The sequence below is a fragment of the Anomalospiza imberbis genome, chromosome 2 (assembly GCF_031753505.1).
Source record: "Anomalospiza imberbis isolate Cuckoo-Finch-1a 21T00152 chromosome 2, ASM3175350v1, whole genome shotgun sequence".
NCBI classification, from domain to species: Eukaryota; Metazoa; Chordata; class Aves; order Passeriformes; family Viduidae; genus Anomalospiza; species Anomalospiza imberbis.
In genome coordinates, this window is record NC_089682.1 from 7,922,846 (window position 1) to 7,941,293 (window position 18,448).

At 39.7% G+C, this 18,448-nt stretch overlaps 1 protein-coding gene across 3 annotated transcripts in view; it reads right to left on the reverse strand.

Annotated features, from left to right (window-relative positions):
* USP9X (ubiquitin specific peptidase 9 X-linked) overlaps positions 1-18,448 on the reverse strand; it is a 96,649-nt gene that overhangs the window by 59,065 nt on the left and 19,136 nt on the right. For all 3 annotated transcript variants that reach the window (XM_068179729.1, XM_068179728.1, XM_068179727.1), the window contains exons 2-10: positions 13,175-13,428; positions 9,415-9,560; positions 9,031-9,110; positions 4,914-5,026; positions 4,359-4,577; positions 3,014-3,129; positions 2,513-2,764; positions 2,297-2,435; positions 678-830 (exon numbers count right to left, since the gene is read on the reverse strand). In XM_068179729.1, coding sequence (XP_068035830.1) covers positions 678-830; positions 2,297-2,435; positions 2,513-2,764; positions 3,014-3,129; positions 4,359-4,577; positions 4,914-5,026; positions 9,031-9,110; positions 9,415-9,560; positions 13,175-13,270 — 1,314 coding nt within the window. In that variant the 5' untranslated portion in view covers positions 13,271-13,428. The remainder of the gene's footprint in view (positions 1-677; positions 831-2,296; positions 2,436-2,512; positions 2,765-3,013; positions 3,130-4,358; positions 4,578-4,913; positions 5,027-9,030; positions 9,111-9,414; positions 9,561-13,174; positions 13,429-18,448) is intronic.

The following is an 18,448-nucleotide window of genomic DNA, read 5'->3' on the forward strand; positions in this document are numbered from 1 at the left end:
TTTTGTACAATCAAAAGTTTCACTACCCATTATTTATGCTTCAATCCTATTTTTTAAAATTTTCTGTATACTCAGTAATTCTCAATGATTTTGTCTCTCCAGCTGCCTAGTCTGTGTATTAAAATCATGCAGCCCACAGCTAGGGAAATCCACCTCCCCAGTCATGAAGTAAAATATTCAACATTGCAAAATTCATAATTTTTCAAAAATAATTATTGCAACACAAGGAAAAGAACTTGCAGTTAAACAACTCCTAGAACAGTCATTATTATAAGCCTTACTAATCACACTCTGCCCAGGAAGAATTTACACAACCATGTGGAACTCAGAGATTAGCAACACATACTTCTTCATGCATTTTAAAATATTAAGCTATCAAGTATCACGTCTCTGCTCAATATTGAAGGTTTGCTCATACTTAAAAAGGATCATCTCTGCACCATGTTCTGAACTGCTCCCTCAGGCTTTACATGTATGTGTAGCTGACCCCTTCCACTGGAGACACTTGAGATGGCAATTTTAAGCTCCAAGACCCCAAAAATGATCACCATTTCATCTCAATTCTTTCTTTAGCTTTGTCTAACACAGAGCAGAAGCAGCCCTGAGGTTCTCTTCTCAACACGACATACAAGGAGATGCCTCCTGTGCAGCAGCAGACAAGCAGTTGAATTATTTACCTGTGCAGCCCAAATGTTGTCAAGATCCTGCAAAGTGAGAGCTTTCTCTTTGATGACAAACCGGAGAATTTTCTCAAGTTTTTCTACATACTGAGGTTGATGAAGACTATCTCTTAATACAATTGATAAAATGTTGTTCTGCTGGATCCATTCCTGAATATAAAAAGAAAGTAGTGCCATCTCAAATTATTCAGGTACCATTATTGATATTTAAACTACAAAACAAAAATCCAACCTGTTACAGATTAATACAGATGCAGCACAACAGGAAGGCTTTTATCTTTCATTTCCCCTCTCAAAAGAAATCACTATTTAAAATAATCCAATATATTACTGGATTATTATTGGAAGATGTTCAAACAATTTCAAACATAAGAAGCCAATATGAAGAAGAGTTAACTCTTCAATTCAAGCAACAAAATTTTTATCTTCCAATTCACAGTCATTAAGAATCAAAACCAAATTGTTTAAGACATGTCTAACTCTACCGGCACACCTACAGCATACCCCATAAAAAGGACTTAAGCAAGAATTGACATCTAAAAATGATTATTTAAGTACTGTCACTTTTAGGGCTTTTGAAATGTTTCTAAATGAACCAGAGGCAAATATTCAAGTCATATTTAAGGAGATGCAATTTTCTCAGTGGTGTCACTGACACAGTCAGACTGTTTTGTTCCAAGTGAAGCAAAGCAGGATGTGCTCTGAGCACTGGAAGAGAAAACAAACATCCACAGTATCGTCACTTCCAACACTGTCCTTGATCAGACTTAGAATATTCAAGCTGGTCTCACGAAATCTCGACATTTTCAGTTAAAAACACAGGTCTTGTATGAGATGCCAAACTGTAGGAAACATGTAAAAAGGGACCTATTTCCTCCTATTGCTTTAAGAAGTCAAAACTGCAGTTATTTTTTCTTGTCAGATGTCCTTTTTCAGATTACAAACTTCACAACAGGTGGTCAGCCAGAAGGATGGGCAGAACAGTGTAAAAATCACTTAACACAACTAGATTTCACAAAAATTAAGAGAAAATAGCTCTTATTTTAGTTCAGTAATTGCTCATTTTCATACTTCCCTATACATATGTTCAAGCAACAGTATTCAAAATACAAAAATATTGGTTAAAACAAAAATGTGGTATCTAGAGTTTTCTGTACCAAAGCATCCAAGCTTCTGAAATGTGAGAAGCAGAGTAGTCACTTAGAACTCTAACAAGAAAAAACTGAAGCACCAAACCCAGACTATATCCTTATTTAAATGACCATTACATTTCTAGTTACTGTGACACTGAAGTTGCAAATTAATCACATTTGTTTTATCTAGATTTCTCTGTGTTTTTTAAAACACACATTATCCAAGGATCTATTTTGAGCCACGATTTTAGCAGCACTGAAAAGTAATTCTCAACAGCAGCTTTGACAGAAATGCAGCATTTTTTCACAGAAAGGCTACTGTTAAAGTGCTTCATTACCACGACATGATACCTGATGTTTCTAACACTGTATATGAAAATAAACAGTGTGTGCTGGATCCACAATATAGAGCTACTTCTACAGTTGAAGTACAGAGGAGAAACCAAATCTATGCAATGAACTTCACTGAAAAGGAGCACTTACTGCCATTCTTTCAGCTGTGAGCCACTCTTCCTCTTCAGGATTACCATGTCGATGAGTGTAGTATGACACACTGGATATTACTTTGTTAACTTCATTTAGTGCATTCATTTTACCATTGAAAGAGGAAATTTGTAACAACCTGTGAGAAAAATTTAATGTAAGAAGTGTGGAAAAAAATGTCACCCGTGGCATATTATATTAGGAGTAGCGTCTTACCTAAGAATCATTTTTAACCTAAATATTTCTAAATTTTTTACAGTTTCTTCTTGTCCTGGAACTCTGGAAGCTAAGTTCTTTAGAGATTTGATTATCATTGACAGAGCATCATTTTTGGCTTCATTCTTTGCTTCTTTTTTCAGTTCATCATCTGTTAAATTTTCTAAAAACTGTGGAACCATTTCTATAATTGGAAGGAAGTATTTCTTCACTGTATGTAATGTTAAAAATTCAAAACATTGTCCAAATGGCCTAAAAAACAAAGGAAAAAAAGGAAAGTGTCATAATCAGTAGTCATGCAATATTATGATAATAAGGTACCAATGAAAGAAACTCATATCTACTTAGAAGGACATGAAATGGTGAAGGTAGACACAACCAGCTGAAGAGATAGAGTGAAATGAAGTGCTTCAATAAAAGCCTTAAGCTTTCTGCTAACACAGTATTTTACAGAGTCCAACGTTTGCAAATGCATAAATCATTATTTAGAAAAAAACTTACTTGATGAGAGCTGCAATGATCTGAACATTCAATGCTGATCCACTCATGAATCGATCATGCAAGACCTGAAATCCATTTAATGTGCCAAACTTGTTGATAAGATCTACTAGCCAACCCTGTAATAAAACAAATAATTATTTTCTGGTATTTACAAAGCACCATCTAGAAATACTTTAAAGTACCTTTTAATAACAACATTTGCTTTAAAATAATCTTTACACAGTTTACATATTCAGTTTTAAGGAAATGCTCAGAAACAGGCAACAAGATGTTTTCTGTTATCATGTCAAAGAGCAGATGCTGTATATGAGCTATCCAAATAAATATATTTAGAAATAAAATTGACTGTAATTTAGGTCCAGCTTTAGCGGCTAAATTACTACAGAAAGTCTGACACTTATGGTATTTTTTCATTGTCCTGGATGTAATAATGTCACATATAAAAACATTAAGAATGCAAAGTAACATTCTTCTAAACACAACTAGCAATGCAAAGGAAGTCCAAGGACACTGGAGTTTTCTATCCTTGGTTCTTACAAGTCAATAGTCAGCAGTTACACTAAAAAAAAAAATAGAAAGCTAAAAAAGAAAACCGTTAAAAAAAACAAAACCAAAAATTGTATACATATATATATATATATATATATATAAAAATAAAATATATATGTATATAAAATTCAATTAACTCCTGAAGTCTTATCAATGCTATTTGGAGATCAATTCTGAAAACTTCAGACTCAAGAACCAGGACAGATTGCTAATCTTCACTTCCAGTTAAAAAAAACAAAACAACCAAAACAAAACCCCAAGAAACCACAATTACAAATAAATAAACAACAAAAACCCAAACAAACAAAAACCCCAAACCTTCAACATCCCCCTAAAACAAAGCCACCGAGAAAACCACACTGACAGTGGTATCTCATGTCCAATTAAAAAACATTTCTTCCACCACTGGAAACTGTGAGGGAAAGAAAATTCCTAATTTATCACATAATCTCCTCCTCAAAATCTGTCACCTACAAAATTTCATGTTAAGGAAGAAGGTAAATCCATCAACTGGCGAATGCAAGGAAGCCAATTAACACAGTAGGAATGGCATTCCAGCAGAGTTGTGCCAGCTTACCACAGAAACACGTGACACAGTTTGATGGTGGGCCAAAGACAGGAAGTGTAGGAAGGGGAAATGTACATTAAATCAGGAGTCATAAGCAAGAGAACACCTTAGCAATAGAAGAATAAGGAGGGCTTTTGGCCCCACCCTTAAAACACTTCTCTACAGCTGCTGTGTCATCAGGTAACACTGCATAGAATAAAACACAAGGGTCTGGAAAGGCTCTCATACCTTCGGTGATCGTGGGTCAGGAGGACGGGCGTAAAGTTCATCTTCAGCGAGCTGGACTCCTGCAGGAACTGTTTCTGAGGGACGAGTACCATTGTATAGATGGAATTTGCAGTGAGGATTTAAGGCCATGGCAAGAAGTTCAAGAAGGGGAAACCAATCTTGGGACAGCTTGGCCACACAGAGTTCCACTAGTCTATGAGTGTTGTTAATAATACATCTCTGTTAATAAAAACAAAAAGAACAAGTAAGAATGTGGCAGGGGACTGTACAATGAATATTAACTATAAACTCGGAACATACATGGTTCTAGTCCTCCCCAGATCATCTCTCATGTTTTATTTCCTTCCAAAACTCTGGAGGCAATAAAGTGAAACACTGACAGAAAGATGACTCCCCACTGCCTGTCCAGATCCATGCATACAAGGGTTTTCTCACAACTCACTACTGAGTTTCAAAGATTAGATCCAGTTTTTACAGTCTCCCCCTAATCACAATGGCAGTCTCCTTCCTTTTTAAATTACCAGGCTCTTCAGAAACACAACTTTAAAAACTCACATGAATCTCAAACTTCCAGCCACTCACTGCCTCGTCTGTAAGGATTTTTGTGAAGGATATTGTTAGCCCATCTCGAAAAAATCGCTGGCATGCTTCACTTTTGACATCAAGGCCTATTTAAAATAAGAAAGAACAATAAACTATTAGACATGGAATTTCGTTAGTTATTACATGAACGTTTTAAATGCTGAAAGCAGAGATTTGGTGTCCTGGTGTTGATAAGTTCTCAGCAGCTCGTACTGGGCTGTGTTTTGATTTGGGCTGGAAACCATGTTGGTAACACACTGCTGAGCAGTGCTCTCAGATCTGAGGTTTTCCTGCTTCTCACACCACCCTGCCAGGAAGTAAGCTGGGGATGCACAAGGATTTGGGAGGGGATACAGTCAGGAGAGCTGAGCCTAAAGGACCACAGGGATATCCCAGACCATAGGGTGTCGTGATCAGCCTACAGAGCCGAGGAAGAAGGAAGGGGGAGATGTTTGAAGCGATGTTGTTTGTCTCTCCACTGTTACATGTGATGGAGCTCTGCTGCCCTGGGGATGGCTGAACACCTGCCCAACCATGGGAAGTGGTGCATGAATTCCTTGGTTTGCTTTCCTGGCACAAAAGGCTTTTGTTTTACCTGTTAAACTGTCTTTATCCCAACCCATGAGTTTTTTAACGTCTGCCTTTCTGATTCTCTCCCCCATCCCAGCAGAGGGGCAGTGAGCAAGTGGCTGTGTGGTGCTTAACTGCTGGCTGGGGTTAAATCACAACATTTGGACTTCAAAGGTTAGGTGTTTAAAGTTTCACAACTGATTCTAAACAAGTCTTGGATGAAAACAAACTTACATAAGCCTAAAGAACAAAAAACTCCTTGGATAAATGTTCTAGTAAAGCTACCTCAAAAAATTACACTCCTTTACATAATTTTTAAATTGTTTTTAAAAACATGTGATTTGGGCTGGTTTTTCCCCTCATGTTTACAACATACTTCAATAGATATACTAGCAAAAATAAGAGTAAGTACAATCTTTATCTTCCATTCTTCATGTTCTCTCTTATCTACTTGCTAACAGCAAAACCAGTGAGTGAAGAGAGGTAAAAATAACGATTTTAAGGAAATGCAGAAGATACAGCTTCAGTAAGGAACTCAGTAGTGGTCCCACAGAAATGCAGATGAATCATCTTGAGACAGAGGGAGATGGTCTTTAGAGGGTGCTGGAAACAACTCCCATTGCTGGGTTGGCCCAACTTTTGGATGCACATGTGTCCATGCACACACAGATTTAATTTTTTTTTGTCCCTAGGACCTCCTTCTCTCTCCCATTCCATGCAATTCATCAAACACAGATTTGGGATCAAGTCTGAAAGTTTATATTGTGTAGTGAAATCTCATTTCAGTTTAAGTTAGTTATAAATTTCAGAAGTTGCATCTTGCTTGTGTGTGTCACATTGTAAAGTTCTGGCAGCACGTTAAAAACTGAGTGTAAATGATAGGAGCAATAAAATCCTCCTGAAAGAAAGAGTGGAGAAGATCCTTGCCTATAAAAAACCAAAACCTTAGAATAAAAAAAAATTTTATCTTTTAAATTTATTGTATCCAATTCACCATGGCATTTATTTCTGGAGCAAATCTCATTACTGAAAACACTCCATAAGTATTCCAGATTTATTGTGAAGATAAACATCAGTCTAGCTATTAAACACTATTTTTCAACTAGGTTTTCTTCTATTAGCAAGTAACTCCAGACTATCTGTTGATAGTTTCATGGCTCATTGTTTAACAAAGAATAATACATCGATGCCTACACATAAAAAGAGAATTTTCCATAAATGGGTGCATCTGCCAGGAATAATGCAAGTCATAGTCTAACAGGATTCACACTACTCTGCCAAATTCGCTCCTTTCACTTGAAGGTGGTAATGCTGACATTTCATTCATGTAAGTACTTTCAATTAGTTTAGTTGTGTCCCTTTCAATTGTAGTTCCTGAAAAGATTTAAAGATGATGCAAATATCACACTTATTTTATAGCCAGGGTCACAAAGAAGTAGCTACCCTGAAGTCACTCCAGAATGCTGATGGCCATGGGCCGTGCTAGGAATAAAAGCTTTTTAAGAGCCCTAACCACAAGAAAATAGTGCTTGGCAAAAACATGCAGTGGGGTCTTTCTAGGTTTTGTTGCTTCACAATTTAAATAAGATACAGTCAGAAATACAGAGTTTAAGTAATTCAAAAGCTGGTTATTTATCAGTATGTCCTTCCAGTTCCTCCTTTTGGAAACAGATCTTGTCAGAATATGAAAAATTCCCACAGACAGGTAGTAAGGGGTTGAATTTTAGATGTTACCGAGCTAATGGAGCAGTTTAACCTATTAAGAAATATACACAACCAAACCATTTCTATTGCTTCTCTATATATACCCCACTTTCAAACAGAGTCTGCCAAGCTCTGAGCTACCAAGACAGTGTCAGTTACACCCTATCATATTCCTTGGGAACTGGAAGTCATTTAAAAGGAACCATGTTAGCCATCATGTAACTTCAAGCAGCAAAAACCCTGCAAAAATCTAGGATGAAGCTGTAAAGATAACACAGTAAACAACTACTTTTAAGAGCTTTCCTTGTTTTTTCCTTATCCAATAATCCTAGCGTTTACACATAGCAATTTATCTAGAGGGCAAGAGGAATCATAATTAAGTAGCAACACAGAAGTACTTTTTAGAATTGCACACCAACAGCTTAATTAAAATCAAAGGGCAAAAGCATATGGATACATTTCCACTGTTTTTTGCAACTTCAAGAGGAAAAAAAAGCTTTGCTTTTGGGGAACTTTCAACTAAGCCCGATGCTTTGGGGAAGTACATTGATGATAGGAGTAGTTAGAAATCTCATTGTGCTCTTATTACTTCATTGCACTGACAGCTTTTAGGTTTTGGGTTGTTTTTCTTTTCAAAGATGACTTAACAGCTGGCAGAACATACTTCTCCTCTCTCACAAATGACAAGCAGATAATTTCTTTTTACTGCGCTGTTCCAACAACGCAGACACAAAGGTGGCTGCACTTTCTCTTGAAAAGCTGGCTTTTTATTTTTCTTCAGAACAGATGTGATCCCTTGAACATCCTACACTTGCTTGAGGATTCCTGCCAAACCCAGCTACACACAAAGCCACCAGTTCCAAGCACAACTACAGCTGATAAATCAGTGTTGGCAACAATATGTCATCATCCTTGCTGGATCACGAGGACGCACCCTAACTTTTGTTTCTCCACAGAGAGCTCCGAAGCAAAAAAGACTTAACAATCAAGACAACTCAGACTATCATGACCACAATCAGTTTTTTAGTCTTAAAGCTGCCTAAGAATAACACTTATTAACATGGAAGTGAAGTTGTCCTGGGCCAGCACTTATGCAGAAGAAAGAGCAGGCACTTTGTATGATGCTATACTCGAAACACAAAGAGCTGGTAAGTGCTGATATCCTAAAAAATTATTTTGCTGTGACTCTTGCTATTACTCAACACAAGCAACCTCCCAGGAAAACAGAACTTTCCAGAACATATGGGAAACCTGTCAATCTGACCAGGATAATTTAACAAACACATACATTATCCTGATATGGAACCCTCTTACTCCTAAGTCAGACACCAGCAAGCACTGGTAGGACTATTAGTCCAAGCCACGCTGTTTAAAATTCTAACTTTTCTCTGATATTCTTAAAAGTATACAAGTGCCAAATCTGAAAAAGAATTCTGGCAAGACATTTGAAAGGTAGACTAGAAACTAATTAAAAAATAAAAACAACTAGATTTCTGAGTTTTAGCATCTGCTATAAAAACCAAACTCACTAGGTCTGATATCAAAGTGAATACAGAAAACAGGTATGACAGGAATGACAGGATTTTTACATCTCTGAGCTTATTCAACTTCCCTACTCATGCTAAGGCACTATTCCTACTACATTCATGGCTTTTTAAAAGTTCTCATCTGTGAAGATTTTGCATAGCACTCTGATACAATCTTCAACAGCAGGGTTGTAACAGAAATCATTAACAATTTTTAAGCCTTCACCAGGGATTCAAAAAAGAAAAAGAACTTTGCACACCAGTCCAATAATCAAATGTCTTTCAGTTACCTTTTTTACTTAGGTCAATAGCAGCTTCTAGAAGAACTTCTAATTCCCCCTTCGGCAATACAGGAACAACCCATCGAGGCCTATATTCAAAAACAAACAAACCCAAATGAAATTGTGTTTCTGAAAAATCAAGAATTCTTGCCCCATTGTAATGCTTTTAAATATAGGCTCAGTACATAGATTTTTAAATGCCCTGACAAGTATTACATTAACCAACCCAAACAAAAATGCATTCTGCTTTAAGATTCTTTCTCTTTACAAGTTTAACCCAACAAAAAAAGCATTTCAAGAAGCCCAGTGAAACAAAGATATAAAAATTCTGATTCCACTATCAAGATCACAAGCACAAATCATCAACACCTTTTTTAAAAAGTGTGAAAATACCTGTTGATCATGTCATCCAACTTTGCCAGGTCTGTGTGTGGAAATGCAGGCTCCTCATCTTCAAGCTGGGGTGGAGCATCAGCTTGGCCCTGCTCGTCAGGCGGGGTAGCTGGGGAGTTCTCATTTGAAGAATCAGGTGAAGAAGTCTAAAATTAAGATGGAAAATACTTCAAGTACTACCTGCACTTGTGTTCCACTTGTTTTGGTAGCTTTCTGTCATAATGTATTCCAAAGAATCATCTCAAGTATTATCAATATAAAATAAATTGATTTCAGATTTATTAACAAAAAACAGTGCATAAAATATATTATATTTTTTCTATCTTGGCAGTTTAAAAATCAAGCTACTTTCCCAGTGAGGAAAGTGGGGTTCTTTTGGTAACAGCTTCTACTTTCAGCAGATCATTTTTCCAGAAGGTGAAATAAATGCACTGAAGCTCCAGTTTATATAAATGTTGTCCAGAAAAGTTGATTACTTTAAGTAGAGAGATAGTTTTCAACAAAAGCACAGAAGAAAATAATAGTGAAAAACACTTTCTTAAAGAGTTTGCTAAACGTGAGTGACTCACTACTATAACCATCTCCTAATCAACCTCAAAGAACATGATTGTTAAATCCAGTTTGATGGGCCATGCAAAATACAACACGTTATGCAGATGTCTCTTATTATTCATACACTGAAATAGTATGAACTGACAATAAGAGCAAGACTTAGGAAGACAAAACCTCAAGAACATTTTTCACCTGCTGTGCCACATCTGGCAGGGAGTGTTATTTTCTTCACAGCAGCCTGTAGGGTGCTAGGTTTTGGATTTGTGACCAAAACGGCACTGGTAACACATCAGTGTTTTGTCTGTTGGTGAAGAGTGCTAGCACAGATTCAAGGCCTGTTTTTCTCTTTGATAACTCCTGTGAGAACTCACACATAGGCAGGAGATACCATGAGGTGGAAGCAGGAAAGACCACCTGGGATGTCATCAGAGTATGAAGAGCTGTAATGAAGAAGCCAAGGCTCACTTGGAATTAAACCTGGCTAAGGATATCAAGGGTAACAACATGGGCTTCTTCAAATACATCATAACCAAAATAAATACATGGGAAGATGTGGTCCTGTTGCTGCCTCAGCCAGGAGACCGGGGAGAAGGTCTACAGGAAGGAAGTTTCCTTTGGCTGAGAAGACTGGGTGGAGACTGTGTAATTAGACTTCATATCCACGGGTCCATGGGCCCTGTCGGGGTGCACCCACAAGTGCTGAGAGAACTGCTGGAATCACAGTGAGGCAGAAGAGGTGCCTGAGGGCTGGAAGAAAGCAAATGTCACCCCAGTCTTCAATAAGGGAAGGATGGAGGACCCAGGGAACTACAGGCCAGTCAGCCTCATTTCAACCCCTGGAGAGGTAATAGTTCACTCTGGAGGCCACCTCTACCCACATGGAAGACTAGAAGGTGATCAGGAGAGGTCAGCATGGATTCACTAAATGTAAATCATGTTTGACCAGCCTGATTGCTTTCCATGATGAAACAACTACCTGGATGGATGAGGGGAGAGCAGGGGGTGCTGTCTGCCTCAACTTCAGCAAGGCTCTGACACTGTCTCTCACAGCATCCGCATTCACAAACTCAAGAAGCGAGGACAGGGTGATTGGACAGTGAGGTGGATTGAGAACTGGCTGAATGGCAGATCCCAGAGGCTGCTACTCAGTGGCACAGGGTCCAGTTGGAGGCCTGTCACCAGTGGTGGCCCCCAAGGTTCAATACGTGGCCCAGGACTGTTTTACTTATTCATCAATGACCCAGCTGAGGGCAGATGCCTCCGCAGCGAGTTCTCTGGTGACACAAGGCTGGGAGGAGGGGCTAATACCCTAGAGAGCCCTGCAGCCCTTGGGAATGACCTTGACAGGATGGAGAGATGGGCAGAGAACCTCCTGAAATCCAGCAAGGGCAAATGCAGGCTCCTGCACTGGGGAAGAACAACCCCAGGCACCAGGATGGGCTGGGACTGACCTGCTGGGAAGCAGCTCTGGGGAGAAGGACCTGAGGTCCTGGTGGACAATGAGCTGTCCCTGAGCCAGCACCGTGTCCCTGTGGCCAACAGGGTCAATGGGATCCTGGGGTGCATTAGGAAGAGCACTGCCAGCAGGTCAGGGAGGTGATGCTGCCACTCTGCTCAGCCCTGGTGAGGATCACCTGGAGTGCTGTGTCCAATTTGGGACCTTGTAAGTACAGAAGAGAGGTGGAGCTTCTTGAGCAGGTCCAGCAGAGAATGGCAAAGGTGATGAAGGAACTGAAGCATTTCACTAAGGAAAGGCTGAGGGAGCTGGGCCAATTTAACCTGGAGATGGCTTAGAGGGGATCTCATCAATATCTGCAGAAAGGTGTCAGAGGATGGACCAGGCTGTGCCCAGTGATGCCCAGCAATAGGACAAGAGGCAATGGGCAAAAACTGAAACACAGAAGTTCCACCTGAACATTAGGAAGAACTTAACAATGAGGCTGACTAAGCAGTGGAATGGATTGCCCTGAGAGGTTGTGGAGTCTCCTTCTCTGAAGATATATTGTCTGGTCACAATCCCCATTAAGGTGGTCTAGGGAAGCCTGCTTGAGCAGGCAACCTGGATTAGATGACCACCAGTTGTGCCTTCGAATCACACCCATGCTGTAATTCTCACTTTGCCCCCAGCAGTTAGCAGGGCAAGACACTGGGAGGGGACACAACCGGGAGAGCTGACCTGAAATGACCCAAAAGACACTCGATGCCACAGAACGTCACACTTGGCAATAAAACAAAGGGGTTTTTTTTTCCCAAGGCAGCTGTTGCTTGGGGACCGGTTGGGCATCATCAGCTGGTAGTGAGTGATGGCACTTGCATCACTTGTTTCCCCCTACCCCTTTCATTTATTAAACTGCATTTATCTCAACCCAAACAGCTTCTCACTTTTTCCTTCCAATTCTCTTCCCCATCCCACTGAGGCAGAAGGAGTTAGCGACAGTGGAGACTTCCTTGGCAGTTCAGGGCCAGCCCACCACACATATCAAAGTACAATTCACTCTCAGGAAGGAGCAATCACTAAACCTTATGGTATTAAAGAAATACCATCTTCATCTGAATTAAAATAACAAAGCGTGGTTCTTCTCTTAAATTATTTTGACTTTACATGATACTGCATCTTCTCTGGTATTTTTTTCCCCAGCAAAAAAGAATCATAACACTGTGATGTTATATATCAAAGCTTTTGCTTTTCTTTTGAAAGCAAGGAACATGAGAAGCTGTTCAGGAAGTCAAGTACAATGAACAGAGACCCGGATACAGCTGCTCTGGAAGGGCTGATACCTGAGTAAGCTGCTTTATCCAGAAAGTGCTTTTGCAAAACTGAGCAGAAACCAAACTCACAGATGTAGTGTGGTTTTACCAATCTGTGGCAGGTTCTACAACGTAGTTCTGAGGAAGCTTCCGGTATTAATCCAAGAAGCCTTCTTACCCAAAACAGACAGATTTCACATCAAAATAGGTATGCTTCAAAGAATTATGCCACTGCCTGAAAAGGGAGCATTTTTTTGCAATGCCATGCTCTCTAACCATATTTACTTTGCCAATACCACCGTCTTCATCCCTCAAAATGTTGTGGTACTTCCAGACATGCACACAAAAATGTCTAACAACTACAGATCTCCAGAAGCATACAAATTCAAATAATTCAGGAACACTATTTCTAGAGAACAAACTCCTTTATTTTTAGATGAACTGATTGTTAATACCATACCTGATTCTGCTGGAGGGGAGGCTGGGACTGTCCATCAGGAGCCTGGCCCTGGCTATCATTCCCTCCTACTGGAGAGCCACGAGTAGTGGCTGTCATACTCGACACAGGGCAGATCTTTGCAATTTTGTCTGCTTATGTAGTTGATGTGAGAGAAGAAATTATAGTCCACTTAGTAAAGTTGAAGTACCAGCATATGCTTGCCTTAAAAAGCTCCAACTCAAGAACATGCCATCTTGCAGAGACCATTGCATAACCTGGAGGGAAAAAAAAAAGACAACATCCTGTATTAACATATGCATGGAAACTCAATCTACACCTGGAAAAGAACATTACAGAAACAAATACACTCCTACAGAGAATCTTCTGTTTTAGATTTATTCTTTCTTTTTATTGAATACAACTGATAAAGTCACATTTGAAATATTTAACATTATTTTAATGTTCTAAGTAGAAACTACACTTACAATTGCCTTTATACCACTGAGAAACTGACACACATTCCAAATGTGTGTCTGTTTACTCTGTGTTCAGAGTAAATGTGTGCAGCTCTTTGCTCTGACTCTTTTTGTGCCTGAATTCCTACAGTAGATTCTCCATCTGAATTCATGGTACTGCTCAAGGTCTATGCAGAAATGACCTGGTTAAGAGCCTAAAAAGCCAAATTTGTAATCTTTGCAATATTCTCCTCCTGACACTGTCTAACTGCAGATGTCAGTGGGAGTTAAGAGACTAATTCTACCTCAGCTGAGACTAATAGAGACCTTGCGGCCAAACTCCTCTTAGCACATCAGTATTCACCCAGGGAATTTGACCTGTATTCCCTTTATCCAGCATGTGCCTATGAAAGCCTGGGTCCAATGGCCTTTCAGCTCCACTATGAAGCCCATCACATCCCAGCAAAGCAGATTTTATGAAGAAAATTGTGACATCAGATTTGTTGAACTTGTAATGGTACACCAAGAGTTCCATATTCACTGTGTTACATACAGACAAAAAGAGATGCAGTAAGTTATAACAGCAATTTCACTCTATACCACCAGGCATTGTATAACCACAGAAGCTGAAATGTGATTTCCCAGAGCAACTCAGACTTCCAAGCACCACATAAAACAAAACAGTTCCCAAGAAGTTAAAAAAGCCAAGTAAGGTGATACAAAGTATGAGCTTCCAGGAAGATGCATTTGGCAGAGCTGAGTTCCTGATCCAATCACCAAAACCTCAAGTTAACAACTGGAGTGAAACTTCTGTTGTAACACTATGCATATTCCCAAGTGTTTTATTATGATGTCTCATCTCAAGTTAAGTTTCAATGCTGTTATCTTTCTCCAAGACACTTTAAAATCTTTTCTTATATTGTGTGAATTTGCAAGGCATTGCAAATACAATAAAAATTTACTGAATACACTGTAACTACTCCACCCAGTCTCCAATATTAACAACACCAACAAACTTAGAGATCTCAAATAATGTCACTAGAATAATGTTTACTTTTGAATAAAATTGTACTGTTTCAAAACACTCAACTGTAATCCATCTCTAGCTTTCATAACTCATATTCATAAGGCTTAGTAAGCCTACTAAGTCCAGAACAAATGCATTTCCAACTCAAAACTTTCTTTAGGAAGAAACTGATTTTTGAAATTAATGTATTTGGTATTTAATCCGTGCTTTTTAAAAAATGCCCTCCTGAGTATTTAATAGTTTTCTACTGATGTTTATAAAGATCACTAAGTAGGAAGTACAAGCAAGAGTAAGTTTTCTGCCACATATATACACACACACACACGCACTGCAGTCTGCTGCAGTTCAATGCAGTCAGTTCTGCACTACCCGATGGAGGTTTGGAGGTACTCACATAAACCAGTGAAATCAAACTGCTGCCAACTCACACTGCACTCTTCCACAGCCCTAAGCCAACCACCACCACAATAAACCTTCTTTAATCACCACCATTCTTCCTTAACAGGGCTGGGTCACAGAACAGCCACATCAAAAACTTGTGCTGGCACAAGGCGCGAGGTAGCGAAGAAGCAGGAAAATGGTAAAACAGCTCATTTCAGCAGCAATCCTGGTCCAGGATGGCTTAAACTGCAGGCAGAAGTGTCCACCAGCAGCTGCAGTTCCAAAAGAGCTGATGCCAAGGGCAAGCTGCTTGATTTCATCTCTTACCTATTCTAATGCTTTGGGCTGAATTATCATGAAGTGAGCTGGTTCAGAGTACTAAAGGAAACAACAACAAAACCCCACCAAATGTACAAAGACTGATTATTTTTCAGTTTCTTCAATTATCTGAAGTGGTGCACTGCAAGGCCAGAGAGTACTCACCCTAATGCCAGCCAGGGAACCACGACAAACTGCAGCTCTCCTGTCAGACTGACTGACATTAGTGTGAACTTATCCTCAGATTTTGCTTCTGTGCTTAGCTGAAGGATGTGGGCAAAGCATTCTTGTAAATTCCATTCTGCTCAAGGCAAGCAGCACAACTTAACCAGAAGATACAAGAAAGCTACTACTGAAATAACCAATTTACTCAAAATCTTGCAAATTCATAGAATTAAACAAAATCTAAGAAAAAATAGTATGAATTTTGTAGATGCTAGTAAACACAAAACATTTACATAAAGGACTCATTTATTTTTTTCTTCCTCTTATTTAGGGATTGTTTGCTTAGGAGTCTAATCATGATTCTTCATGCATATTACTTAAATTATATTCCCAGGAAAGTGTATTTCAGGGCTTCCACAGAATTTCACTTGTCTGACTCATATGCATTAGAAAAGGCCAACTTCCTAAGGGAGTTCATCACTTCTCCCTCCAAATTTGTGTGACGTCCTCAAGACACACAATAGTAATGTCAAGCTATGCTGCAGTTAACTAAAAACATTCCATCTCCAATAAATCATCTGAGTGCTTCTTGTAGTCAGATGAATGTTCTCAATTGCAGGGATATCCTTGTTCAGGTATTTTCCTTTTAATTATAGAATATACAAACATACTTTTGTAAATGCAATCATAATCCAATTCATGCTATTTAAACAGTGTTAGAAGGCACTGGTTCACCAGTCCTGTTTTCAGCCACTCATTTACCATTTATGTTTCAGAGAAAACATCAAACTGCAGGCCCATGGAGAACACACCACTGCTTTAACCTCTCTAGAACTAATAAAGCATGAAACTTTCAGTTCCCATCACTTCTTTAAGTCAGACTATTCAATTCAATTTTACAACGCACCAAGGCACAGTTTTGCTCAGCTCAAGAATTGCCTTTATACCTATTTATAATTAATTTGATAATTTATAAATAAATGTAAACTGATGCAGTGACACATATGTATATATAAGTGTACAGACAGCCCAACAGAACAATTCAAACTGCCTGTATCCAGCTGAATTCTAATGAATACTCTACATTAGTTTTTATAGACAACTCATTTCTACTATTTCTGATTTTGGTTTCAGCACACTATCCTAGAATCAACAGAATATGCCAAGTTGGAAAGGCCCCACAAGGATCATCCAGTCCAACTCCTGGCCCAGCACAGAACCATCACCAGGCATCACACCATGTGCCCAAAAATATTCACCAAATATTTCCTGAGTTGTATCAGGCTGGTGCTATGACCACTGCCCTGGGAAGACTGTTCCAGTGCCCAACCACCCTCTGGGGGAAGAACCTTTTTCCTAATATCCAACCTAAACCTGCCCTGACACAACTCCAGGCCATTCCCTTGGGTCCTGTCACTGTCACCACAGAGCAAAGAACAGTGCTTACCCTTCCTCTTCCCCTCACAAGGAAGCTGTAACTGCAGTGAGGTCTCCCCTCAGTCTCCTCTTCTCCAGGCTGAACAGACCAAGCGCCCTCAGCTGCTCCTCATACAGCTTCCCTCCAGATCTTTCACCATCCTCGTGGCTCTCCTCTGGATATTCTCTATGAACTGAACGTCTTTCTGACATCGTTGTGCACCACGTTAGGGCAAGGCCACCACAGAGCAGGGGACAATCTCCTCCCTTGCCCAGCTGGCCATGCTGTGCCTGATGCCCCTCAGGACACAGATGTCCCCACTGGCTGCCGGGGCACTGCAGACCCACATTCAACTCTCCATTGACCAGGGCTCCCAGGTCCCTTTCTGCAGCAATGCCTTCCAGTACCTCATTCCCCAGTCTGCCCATACATCCAGGGTTGCCCTATACCAGAAAAACAAGGCACATTTAAAAAAATGACCACCTTTACCCAAAGCTCAGAATGGATGTGTTAACACAGGGTCAAGATGGACACAGAACCCTGTTAAGTGACAAACTCACTCCTTCACTGCTAATCAAGCAGTTTATGAGGCTATGAAGAGTGAGTCAAATGAATCCTACTGACACATGCTTTTGATACCAACTGAGAAAATTCCTATTTGACATGTTTTTCCCATCTCCTTTTGTCACCCTGATCCTAAGTCTTAAGATCTTGGCCATAAGTGAAAGCCAGTATTTGCTCCAGATGACTCCTTGGAATTTCAGTAGCCCCAGAAAAAGACAACTATAGATTTCTTGGCTCCATATGGTCCCCATTCAGAAGGCACCACCCAGGAGCTCCAAGAGAGCCCCTGCTGCCCATATAGAGGACACCAGGCACACTCTCCTCCAGGAGGGGCCTCTGCTTCCAGACTCAACCATCCAGTACAGCGGCACACCTGAACCTCAGCTCAGCTTCCACAGTCTGCAACCTCATGCCTACACAGCAGAATAGGTTAATTTTGTTTTGGGGAGAAATCAAGCACCTTTTCAAAAGCCAGGGGGAAAAAATCAGATGTGGGTTCCTGGATAAGTGGTGGGCAAGAAGCAAATATGTACACAATACTCTGTTACAGGGTAACACAAAGGATGGCATCGTAGCATGCAATCATAAAGGAACAAACACATTTTTCTAATACAGCTGACTTCTAGAAGGGCCTTCACTTGAGTTTCTCGAAGTCTCCTCTTCAAAAGTAACTGAAATACCCCACTACATACAGCTCTTTTCCCTGAATTAGCTACTTAAAATGCAGAGTCTCAGAAAAAAGCAAATGCAAGGTGCCAGATGACAGAGGCAAATAAAAATACAAAATACATTTTATTATTCATGAGCATTACCTAAGCCCTATCTAGGGGGACAGACCTATTTTTCCTTCAACTAAAGTATTCTGGTTATACAAAAGTGAGGACATATGTCAAAAAATCTATTTTGCCATGTGGTAACAACAAATGTTAGAGTAAGTGTTGCTTAACATGTAACAACCGAGTTTTCTA